Raw genomic sequence first — 13,118 nt, forward strand, 5'->3', positions numbered from 1 at the left:
TTAATAAAACTCGTAGATTTATGCTTAAAAATGTTAAGAACTGTAATCGTTGACTTAGAAAAAAATTAAAACAAACTATTAAAAAAAAACCAGTCATTTATTCTTTTCTCAACAGCATTACCTTTAAGTAATTCTTTATAGAAAAATCATTATAATTAAATTAATCCCTAAAAAATCCTTCAAACAGTTTTTTATTGTTTATTATTATAACAATTTAAAATCCTGTACACAAAGATTGACAGTAAATAATAGACATAACAAGGGTTTTAAACTTGATAACATTTTTATTTATGCTTAACGGAGGGTCTCAAAAATCTTCAATTCCTGGAAAAAACCTGGAATTTGAGAAGTTATGAAATAACCTAGAACTTAAAAGAATTTTTACATGTAAAGTAATGAAACTTCGATTAGATACGAATATCTATCATATAGAATAAAAACATTTTTTATCATTAATTTATTTATTGTTAAAGAACACGTTTAAAGTAGCTTTACAGTACATATCTTTTTAATGTTGTTATACTGTTAAAGACAGTTTTGTAACTTAAATTTATTTTTAATCTAAAATTTGACTAAAAAAACCTGGAAGAGATGATAATTAAAAAACCTGGAAAATTTTTGAAAAACCTTTAGCAACCCTGTTAAGAAATTTAAATAAACAAAAATACTTTGAATATTTTTTAAAATCACTTAATGCTCTTTAGTTTTGAAACAATCCATAAATGCTAAATTTTTCACACAATCTATTTTTTATCGTTTAAAAATTTTATCCTCTGAAACAATTAAATGAATAATTTTTAAAGAAAACCCACAAACTCTCTGCCAAGTTTGAAAATATAAATTCGAGTCAAGGATGATCACATTTTAACTCAGCAATGTAAACAGCTTTAGTTTATACCACTTGTATTGGTGGCACTTAAAATGCATTGATTATAAAGAAATTTTTCAACGAGTTTGAATTTGCACAAGATTTAAATTTTAAAACCCACAAACGCTTTGCTACACTTGAAAAAAAATTCAAAATCTCTGATTGCACGTTTCGACAAACTGTAATCACTTATCCCAGTGAGGCTGAAAAACGATTCATATCGCGGCCGATCAGCCTCATAAACGCCCACAAAAAATATTTCCAGACTTGTTTAGGTTGTAAATAACTGGAGCAGAACGATCAAACTTAAAACTCTTGTAACATTATTTTAAATTGTGTGCTCCTCTTTTGATTCTGAACTATCATTAGTTTTTTATGAGATAATTTTTCTTCTTAAACTTAGTTTTTCAACTTTTTTAGTATTCTTATCTATTTTTAATTTTTCTGGTATATCTTCTACTTTGCTTGTAAAATGCTGCTAACTTCTGCTGGAGGTCTTTTCACTGCAATTGTTTGAAACTTTCTTGAAAGAAATAACTCAAGAATCTAAAATGTTTTAATATTGCATTAGTATATAAATATCCAATTATGTATAAAGTTATATTGTTATCATTTAAATAAGCTTCTTCATTAAAACAAACTTTCAAATTAAGTGGTATGCAAATCACCACAAACGTTGTGTTCAAATGAAATGTATATATTATATTATAATAAATCATTAAGCAATGAACCAGCAGTTAGTAAACTGTCCCTATATTTTTAATCACTCAAAAATAGTGGCACTTTAAACAATCAAAGAAACAAAGACACTTATTCAATGGTTTGCCCTGATCAAAAAGTTGTTCAATAAAATAACTTTACTAATAACTGTGAAAATCACCTAAAAGCTACAAACTCTGTTTAAGTTGAATGTATTTATTCTAACTGAATACGAATCTTGTTACCACAAATTCGCTAAACTGCATGTGGTTTTAACTACTATAAACAGCGGCATTAAAAAAGTACAAAAAACAATCCAATCACGCCATCCCGCCAAGCAAAGTGTTTGGCTACCTGTTTTTTAGGTTGAACAAAATCTGTTCACAGTTGAGCAAAGTTGAGTTTTCTCACATTCTTACAAAATGATAGTGAATGTTAGATAACTTTTCTAACAAAAATCCCACAAACTTTATGTTACAGTTATTATACATTAATTGGTTACATTCCCTACAATGTAGATTTCTGTAAAACGCTGTGTTTTAGAAGCACTCAATGATATGGTATGAATTATATGCTTGTTTTCAATATCAGATATGTATGTAATCGATATGCAAAATAACACAAGAATTTAAAACCTTTTTATATTGGACGAATCTATAAATATCCAATTCTGTATGAAGTTCTATCGTTATATTTTAAAAAAGCTTCTTCATTAAAAAAAAACTTTCAAATTGAGTAGTAATCACAAAAAACCACAAACGTTGTGTTCAAATAAAGTGTATATTTTAAATATAATCAACCATCGAAACAACAAACCAGCAGTTTGCGAGTTGTCCTTGAAATTTGAACCACTTAAATAGTGGCACTAAACATTCGAAATTGTGACGAACCTCGTCTAATGATCACCACAGTTCCAACCCACTTTGCAGAAATATTTGTCTAATCGTTTTATAGGTTGAATATGTTCAGAACAACCAACATAGATTTTATAATAAATAATTTATCTGTTCTAACCTTTTTAATACAATCTGTTTTTATTTTTTTTGCTGTTAATTTGGATTAAAGTTAACAGTAGTTCGTATTTAATGAACAAATTTTTTAAAAAGTATTTAAGATTAGAATTTCCCAAAAATTTTTTCAAAAGACCCCCTTTTGCAAAATTAAAAAAGCTACGGCCTCCTCCAACAAGATTACTCTTTAAACGCCTAAGTTCTTTTTTCTGCTCTTCATCATCAAATCCAGAATATCTAGTGTAAGTTTCAAAACTACCATTAAAAACGCCCAAGTTATTTTTTTTGCTTTTCATCATCAAATCCAGAATATCTAGTGTAATTTTTAAATTATTTCCTTGTGCCTCCCCCCTTTGCTGCTCTTTAAACTTTAAACCCCTAAGTTTCTGTCTTGGTTCCAAAAAGGCCACTTTGGGAAACCTTGGTTTAGGTTAATGTTTAGTTGACTTTTTAAACAGATTAGGTTGCGAGTTTCGTTTATTTACTCAAAAATTTTTAATGTTCTTTTAGGTTTTATAAACTTTAACTAATTTATGGTTATAAAATTTTCTTTCACTCTAGTTTTATTATTAGTCATTTTACCTTGTGAACAGTAAGCTTGCGAATTACAAAATAAGAATCCACAAACGCTTTGTTTCATTTGAAAATATATAATCTAGTCAAATTCAATTAATATATTTTAATACATGATGCGATTTAATAAATATTTTAACCACTCCGAAAATGGTGGCAATAATCTGCTAAATGAGCTAATGGCTAACCAACAACATAGATGTCCATTGTCCATAAAGCAGATTGGACTAGTTTCTTCTAAATTAACTGTATACAGTTGTGCCCTTAATTTGATTTAAAGTTCCCAGTGGTTCATATTAAACTAGAAATTTATATAGCTTTATTACAAAACATGATTACCTGTTAGTTATATAACTTAAATTTTGTCATGTAGAAATTTTCAATTCCTGAAACAATTATTTGCAATGAAACCCACAAATTAATGAAAATCTAAAATTAAACTTCAAAAACTACTGAAAACCACGAAAATTATGTTCCAATTAAAAATATGTACTCTAGCTAAATTCTGAAAGAAAACATTTGTCTTTGTAGGATATCTTTTAACTTCAACCGCTTCCCACAGAGGCAGTAATCTGGAAAAATTCTTTGGAAGTTTCACAAATTTACAGCAAAAACTCTTTTTCTACTAAATCAAAATTTTTAAATTCAGCTCTGATTCCTACTAACTTTATAATTGCTAAAAGAGCGTAAATAAACTATATCTCTCTAGTTCTATGACTAAATGAACTTCAATACCAATCATATAAAAAGTATTTGAACATTGGATGATATTTTAAACCACTTTAATCAGTGAAATTTAACTGAAAAACGAATCAAACCGTTTTCGGCAAGCCACTTAAATGGCAAACAAAGGAATATTTTTTTATGTTGTAAATAACTTGAGCAAAACAATAGACTTTAAAACTATTAAATTTTTGTGCTCTTCTTTTGACTCTTAATTATCAGTAATTTTTTTTGTTAAACAATTTTTCCATTTAAACTTTGCTTTTAAAGTTTTTTAATTTTTTGTAAGCTTATTTTTCCGGTAGATCTTCCATTTTGCTTATAAATCGCTGCTAACTTTTGGTGCATCAAATTTTAACTGTAGTAGATTGAAACTTTATAACTGAAATCAATTTGAAAAAAGTTAAAAGTTTTTTACGTGACACCAATCTATGAATACCAAGTTCGCTATAAGGTCTTGTATTTATCATCTGACAGAGTTTTTTTTCTATGTTAGTTACTTGGCGAACCACAAAAAACACAAATGTATATATAAATGTTCAAATAGCATGTATATATTTAAATCAAGTTTTTATACGATCTCATGCAGACTTTTAAAGAGCAAACAATTTTAACCACCACCAACAGTGGCACCAAACTGTTAAAAGTCCGAACGCACAAATGTCAACTACGCATCTAACACAACTTTATTTCTTCAGAACTAACTTGTGGTTAATTTTATAGTTTGTAAATAATCATGCATAACAAACAAATTTAGCTTATAAGTAGTTACATTTGTCCTCTTAATTTGTATTTTAGCTAAAAGTAGTGACTACTTTATCAAAAGAAATTATTATAGTTTTGCACCGAACCACGATTAACTACTATTTATTACAATTTAGTTTTTCTCATGTAGAAAACTTTAACTTTGCAAAATCCCCTAAATGCTTCGTTACATTTCAAAATATATATTCTAGACAAACCAAAAAAATTACAATTTGTTATATTTGAAAATATTTAATCTAAAAAAAGTTAAAAATAAATGGTACCCATGATATTGTTTCTAAAATTTTAACCGCTTAACTAAGTGGCAATTAAACTGATCAAAGTTCCAAGATCTTACTGCATTTAATAACGTGAACTGTTATTTACGACTTTTAGTTCAAATACTCTTAATTCCATTTCTGGTTCCTCAAAAATTTAAACTTTGTAAAAAATCCCCCAAATGCTTTGTTACATTTCAAAATATATATTCTGTCCAACTAAAAAAGATTCACAAACAACACGGTAAACTCCTAATTTAAACCACTCAAATAAGTGGCACTTAGCTGGTCAAAGATTTATAATGATAACGACCTAAATTCAAATACATTCATTTTTATTTTAACTCTCATAACTGTATAAAAGCTAACACTGCATTCTTAATTACTGTGTCATGTTTAATGCTAATATTTTTTTTGTAATTTTACTCAAGTCAGGGAGCAGTAAACCACATATCCAAGTATTTTTTTTATGTTGAATACAACCAGTAAAAAGCAATTAATTTAGAGCTTTTTTATAATAAATAATTACAACTATGATCTTAATTTGACTTTAAGTAACGCGTATTTTCTTATTAAGTGATTCTTTCATTATAATTTTGCTTTTGTTATACTATAACTGTTTTTGATTTAACAAGTATTACAACTGAGTATTTGTTGTTGAGAGCAATTTTAGGTGCTTTAAAAATTAATCGTGTGTCTACACTCAGTTACTAATTTTTTTTTAAATTTGTAAATTACATAAACTTTGTTTACCTTTTATTAAATGCATTTACTTTGCCAATCTAAATAAACACACAAGCACTGTATTACAATTTAAATGATATACAGTAGACTACCGCTTAAGTACGCAAATTGAACTCGACCAAAAAGTGCGTACTTAGCACGGGTAGTGCGTACTTTTTGACGACATAGTATAATATGAAATTTAGTTGTTTGTATTCTTTCTTACAATTAGCCACCAAATAATTAAGCTAAATAAACAAGTTTTTTTTATTTTAAATAACATTTGATACATAATTCTAATCTGCAAAATTTTTTAATAGATTTTAAAATTATTTATTTTTTCTAAAAAGTTTTTACATAATGCTAGTCAAGCTAAGTTTAGTTAATACATTTATTATAATTTTCCATTAGCTTAGAAGTGTTTGATTTTTTTTATTTGAAAGAATAACTTTACAGGACTGTTTTTGTAAAAAAGTTTATATCAGTAGAAACATTTATAGTATAAGTGCACAATGATAAGATGCTCATTAATTTTTATTCAATTTTAGTTTTTTCTTGTTGTTGCTTCTTTTTATATGTTTATTTTGACTTTCTAAAAATTGTAACTAGTTTTTGTGACTAACTAGTTTTGTGTTATGTTACATTAAAACTAGCCTTTCTTTTGCAGATATTCTGAAAGTTTTTAAATAAAAATGTTTAGAAATTTTAGAAAAATTTAGAGAAATTAAGAACTATGGATGTAAAGCGTCAGAAAATGACTCTAAGGAACAAGTTTTAAGAAAAAATCTAGTCTAAGAAAATTTAGATTTTTTTGTCTTTCTAGGTAAGTGCGCACTTAAGACGAGGTGCGTACCAAAATAAGTGCGTACTTAAGCGGTAGTCTACTGTATAATATTTATTTTCTCATATTTAGGTTAATATTTTTCGATCTAGTTTTACTATAGTGCCACTATACTGTTCAGACTTGTCTAAGACTCGAGTCATGTTTTTAATTAACACTTTCTTAAAAAAAGTTTGATTATTTAAAAGATTAATAGCTTTCAAAGCACTTACTTTACATACCACAAAATTACCACAAACGATGTACTACAATAATTTATATATACCCCAGTAAAATTTCATAACTTTTAATTTTATAGTCGGAGGTCTAAATTTTAACTACTCAGATGAGTGGCAACCATATGAAATTTTTTTTCAACTTGTTTCACAAACGATGTGTTGCAACAAAAATTTATGATTAAGTGAAATTTCACAACTTATAGTTTGATTTCGCTGTCGTCAATTTTAACTACTCAAATGAGTGGCAATCACCTATTAAATTATTGAACTTGTACTGTATCACGACCTCAGTGGTAGGTAATCAGTAGACCCATCTAACAGAAATCTCCCTCGCACGACCTTATTGTAAGGTTGATGATATATTTTCAGGACTAAAACTTTTAGTTTATTGTGATCCATATTGTGTTCGATTGTTAATTTAAATTGACACGGAGGTAACAGTGGTGCACTATTTGGTCTTATCATTAATTTGCATTCATACAGTTAAAACAAATATTTTGTTGATTAAGAAAAATAGCGCGAATAATGTAAGACTTTTAATCATAAGTATGTTACTTGTAAAACGCTGTTGAATCCTAGTTTAGGTCCTTTCACTTGAGTAGCTTGAAAATTCCGTATAAAAAATAGTTTGACATTTTTATAATTCATTATAATTAATTTTACATTCTGAAACAATTGCTTCGAAAATCATGAAGAAAACCCACAAACGCTATTTTACATTAAAACTGTTTATTCCAATTAAATTATTTAAATTTTAAGTTGATAGCCATCTTTGTCATTCGAATTTTAACCACTTAATAAGTGGCAGTAAACTATTATAAGGCTGGTAAACCAGTGGTCTGCTTTCGCGGTGCAGAAGTTTCTGTATTGCGACCTACATTTCTACCTTGAAAATATTTAGTGAAAAACAAGAAAAATGCAAGCTGTTTCGAATTGAGTTTTTAAAACTGTTCTGATCATTTGTCTTTTAGTCAGCAGTTGTGGTTATTAGATGTTTCTTGTATTAAAACTTTGCTGCTAGTGACTTTTTTAAAGATGGTTTTTCAATGATTACTGACAAATTATATAAAAACTACTTGTTTCATTTAAGTTAGTTAATGCACATCAATAATAAATATAGCCTAATGTTTTCAATTTTCATAAAGTTATACTAATCGCTAATTATCAGTTTTTTTTTAAAGATCTGATTTTGTTATATAGAAAAATTTACCTTTCATTTGATTAATTTGCAAATTACAAAAAAGCGCAAACGCTCTGTTACATTTCATAATATTTATTCTAGTCAAATTTTAATATTGCTACGCGATACTGATCTTGCATGGAATTTTAACCACTTATAGTGGCACTTGACTTAATCTCAATTTTTATATCATCATCTAAGCCTGAAGCCAGATATAGGCAAGTTGCCTAATAGACAATTTTTTTTAATTAAATACAGTTGGTGAGAATTAATATTTTAGTTTTTTGACTAGTAATTATAAATTCGCTTTAAATCCGACTTTGAGCGAACAGTAGTGCATATTAGATGGTTCTTCTATTAAAACTTGACTTTTAAAGTTTTATAGTTTTTTAAAGTTGATATTTCTGGTAAGTCTTCCACTTTGCTTGTAAATCGATGCTAATATTTGCATTAAATAAATTGTTTGAATAAATTTGCTGTCTTGTTTTTTCACTTCAATTAATTCGATTTTTAAGGAGAAAAACTAAAAAAACTTTGAAAATTTGTAATATGAAATTTTATTGCTTTCAATTAAAGAACCTACCTTCTGAATTAATAACTTTACGAATCACAAAAAAAACACAAACACTTTAATCTAATTAACAGTATAATACCTAGATAAAATCAAAAATTAACATAGATTTTCGAAAGCAACAAATTTAGTTTTAACCATTTGTCAAAGTGGCACTGTAAAGTCAGTGTTCGGTCATCAACAGATCAACTAATGATTAATAACAATTACTTCAAACCAATAAAAGTTTTTTCAATGAATATTCACAATTGTGCTCATTGTTTAAGTTAACAATACTTGAGCAATAACTGGTCAAATTGTTATTTTGGTTTTCTTCTTTTAGTGTTTTAATTGAACTTTTAGTTGATTTAAAAAAATGCTTCGGGTCGCTAAAGACTTTTTTTGAAGTCATGTAGACCGCACATTGCTAAAGCAGAGTACTTATTCATGATAACCGACAAAATTTACAGAAGAAATGTTGCTTCATTTACATCAGTTGACAGTCATTCATAAGTAATAACCTGGTATTTTTAATCTTTCATACATATTTTTTTCAATCTCTAAATACCAAGTTTTTAATTAAATTGGATTTTATTATGTTGTGAAGCTTAATCTTGTTAAGCAAATATTTTGCAAATAACAAAATACCCACAAACATTGTCTTACAATTGGATATTAAATCTAGTGAAATTTTTGAGTTTATTGTGTAGCTTTGACAATGCTGATATAATTTTTACCACTCAAAAAGTGGCAATAATCCGGTAATCAAACGGAAGCTGTTGGTTTTATCTTACACTTCTGCGAGGCACATAATAAAAGCGTGGACTCAATTTAAATTAATTTTAAATTGTGTAAATTACCTTCCAACTGTTCCAACCTTGCAAATAAGTAGAATAACACAAACGCTTTGTTGCAGTCAAAAAATTTATTATAACAACTTTATTCAAACATTATGAGGGTATTTTTAGCTCGACAATTTTTACCACTGAGATAGTGGCAACAACCAAAGAAAATGAAAGTAGTGTCTTCATATCACGCTTTAGTGCACTTTTGGTAATTAAAGCTTGAACTTTCGCTTCCGATATTCTAATAAGTATCTACAAAACACAAAAACAGTTTCTGATTCATTTGCACCAATATGTATGAATAAACTATTATTTTTGTTTTTTTATAATGTATTTTTATCATTTTTTACGTTAAAAGCCATGAACACAAAAAATACATGATGCTTGTTTAATAATAGTATGTTTACATAGTAAATTTACCTCTCATATTTACACAAACAGTTTAAGTTATTCTACACCTTAGAATTCACCTTAGTAATGAATATCATTTTTATTTAAAGTTTGATAGTAAATAAACGTTTTTCTTAATAAGCATCCAATCTATCTATCATTAGGTTGATATTGTTCATACTTAAAAAATAACATTTGAATATTATTTTTATAGTTCTCAGTTAGTTATTTGTTAAGTGTTGCTGAACCCTGGTTTTTGTTTCAGTGAATTTATTTAGTTTTTGTTTATTTAAGTTTACTTAAACTTTTTTTAAACAAGTGTCTATTTTTACTTAAATACTTTTTGATAAATTTAAATGTGTGTTTTGTATTTTGTAAATCACAAATAACCACAAGTGTTGTGTTACAATCTGAAATATTTATTTTAATCAAAATCATATAGTTTCACTCATAAGTAAAGTAAATTCAATTTAAACCACTTGAAAAGTGGAACTGATCAGATCAATAAAGTCTCACGCTGTTTAACTAATTCAATTCATAAAGTTTACACTCTGAAGCGTTTACTGTACAAATCTCTAAAAACAATCAAAAACATTATATTTTAGTTGAAATTTTATATATTCTACTAAAATTCCTGTAGTGTTATTTCTAGATTCTGTGTATTTTGAAATTTTTTATCACATTTATTTATCGTGGGAAAACGCTTTTTATATTACTAAAAACCCACAAACGCTGTCTTGCAAGTTGGTATATTTATACCATTGAACTTTTGGTAACTATATAGGCTCCTGTAAGATTTCAATTTTAACCGCTTAGCAAGTGGAAACAATAAAAATAAAACGGGTATTGAGATAAAATATCATCCATCTTTGTGCACTTTTACCAAGTACTCGATTATAAATTTAAACTCGCACCTACAAACTTAGAATTAAAAAAATCATAACAAAACACTTTCTAGTTTATTTGAACAACCTATATGTAGAGTGTAGAGTAATATTGTGTTGCTTATTTTTGCCTTATTTAACTATTTTTAAGGTAACAAGCTACACTAATAAAAATGCTACATTTTAAAAGTGTTTTAATATCTCATAATTACACAAATAGTCCAAGTTGTTAAAAAATGTATTTTAGTAATAATTTCTAATTTGTGCCATAAATTTGTTAGCAAAATAATGATTTTCTAAATAAAGATCTACATTAAGTTGATATTGTTGTTATTTCGATTAAAAAAACATTGGTTTATCATCAAAATTTATTATTATTTAAATATATATTAAACATTTTAAAAGATTCATTTATTCTTGATTGAATAATTTTCGAATGAGTTTTTTAATTTGTGAATTAAATTCTGAAGCTTTTACTTTTCGAGTCACAAAAAAAACACCACAAATAGATAATTGCTGTTAAAAGTATATATTATGTTCATAAATTTATTAGACTTCAATTTCAACAGTCAGATAATTTAAACCACTTTATTAGTGGAACCAATTTGAATATTTACACTATTATATCTCACCACTCATACAAATTAACCTTTGAAGCGTTTACCTTGCGACTCACAAAAAATAAACCCACAAATACTATGTAGCATTGAAAAATATAAATTCTATCTAAATTCTGGTGAGTTGTCTCAACATTTTTTGCATATTATTTATAACTTGAAGTGGTACCAATATGAATCCAGAACGAAAGTAGTACCTTGCACTTTTATTTGTAAAATATGAAACTTTCACATCCTAATTTGATGATTAAAAAAACGAAGTTGTGTATCTGAATTCTTATAACCCAAAGTGGCAACAAGAAAGAATTCTTATGTCTTGATTTATATAAGATTTCAGTTTAAATAAGCTAATTATTCAAGATAAATTAATATTACACAAATTCACATGGATTTTCCAAGTTAGAGTTTTTGCTATTTAGTAACAAGTTAACCTTGTGCAGGAAAGCTAGTATCAAGTAGATGTTTTCACAATAAGCATGCAATCTATAACTTATTAAACTGTTTTTTTTTTCACTTTGATTTAAATAAAATATCTTAATTTTTCTTACAGTTCTCAAGAGAGAGACAGAACACAGAACTTACTGAGCAAACATAAGAATTGTGTGAGGGTTTACAAAATTTCATCTAAAGTTTCATGTTAGTTTATATTTAAATAATTATTTAGTTAATAAACATAAGAATTGTGTGAGAGTTTACAAGATATCTTCTAAAGTTTCATGTGAGTTTATATTTAAATAATTATTTGATTTATAAACATAAGAATTGTGTGATAGTTTATAAGATTTCATCTAAAGTTTCATGTTAGTTTATATCTAAATAATTATTTAGTTAATAAACATAAGAATTGTGTGAGAGTTTAAAAGATTTCATCAAAAGTTTCATGTTAGTTTTATTAAAACAATTATTTAATTAATATACATAAGAATTGTGTGAGGGTTTACAAAATTTCATCTAAAGTTTCATGTTTAAAAAACAATTATTAAATAAATAAACATAAATACTTAGTTAGAGTTTACAAGATTTTATCTAAAGTATCATGTAAGTTTTCATTAAAGTTATTACATAAATTAATACATTATATTTGTATTTTAATAACTAATTTGAACATACAGCTATTAAATAAACATTTAAGTTTTATTCTTTGTTGTTTGTTTATTACAGCGAAAGAATCGAAATCACAATATTTTATGAAACGCATCAAAAGTTAATTTTAACAACGAATTTTATTGTTAAAATATTTATATAGGTTTATTATACTTTGAATATAGTTTTGTTAAAGTATGTGATAACTGGTATATGTTTTAAACAACCAACTGTTATAGAGAGGGTTATATTAAAAACAGTTTAATGGATCGCTTACACAGCTTAAAAATTAAACAAGCTGTTAATAGCCTTATTGTCAATTAACAACTACAAGTTAAATTCTTAAAAGAATTGACTCAAATTTCTTAAAATGCTTTGTTAAAAAAGAACAGAAAATGTGTACTAAAAACTACATTTTAATGTGTAAAACTTTAGTTGATTAAAATAATTTGCAATTATATTTTATCAATTATAGTTTTTAAACGTATCTTATAAACAGCTGAAGACTTGGAAACACTAATTTCTCGTGAACTGAAGAAGCACGGTAAGATAAAAAAGATTCTCGAACTACCGCCATCTTCTAGCAGCAGTAAGAAAGAGTGTGTTGTGCAGTTCAAAGACAAAAAGGGTTTGCGTTTAGATATTTTTATAAAACGTCTGTTTAGATTAATTTTAAACATTCTAACGTTCATTATTTTAGTGCTTCAAATATAAGTATGAAAAATAACTTTTGCACAGTGTAACTTGTATTTTATGTAGTTTTGTTGAAAAAAAGTAATTTTTTTGTAGGTTTTAAAGATAAGGTTGTTATTTTAATTCTATTTATTTTATTTTTATACTATTTATTTTCATATATTCTCAGACAAAAACCCTGCTTAAGATTTTAAAAAAG

The 13,118-nt window shown here is 26.5% G+C and overlaps 1 protein-coding gene across 6 annotated transcripts in view; it reads left to right on the plus strand.

Moving 5' to 3' along the window:
- LOC145843305 (uncharacterized) overlaps window positions 1–13,118 on the plus strand; it is a 116,760-nt gene that overhangs the window by 23,620 nt on the left and 80,022 nt on the right. For 5 of the 6 annotated variants that reach the window (XM_082950802.1, XM_082950950.1, XM_082950958.1 and 2 more), the window contains exons 8-9: window positions 11,694–11,779; window positions 12,726–12,854. In XM_082950802.1, coding sequence (XP_082806928.1) covers window positions 11,694–11,779; window positions 12,726–12,854 — 215 coding nt within the window. Of the gene's footprint in view, window positions 1–11,693; window positions 11,780–12,078; window positions 12,107–12,725; window positions 12,855–13,118 lie in introns of those variants that run through there. The other variant, XM_082950987.1, reaches the window with a different exon arrangement.

The sequence above is a fragment of the Thalia democratica genome, chromosome 1 (genome assembly GCF_965202585.1).
Source record: "Thalia democratica chromosome 1, ktThaDemo2.hap1.1, whole genome shotgun sequence".
Lineage (NCBI taxonomy): Eukaryota > Metazoa > Chordata > Thaliacea > Salpida > Salpidae > Thalia > Thalia democratica.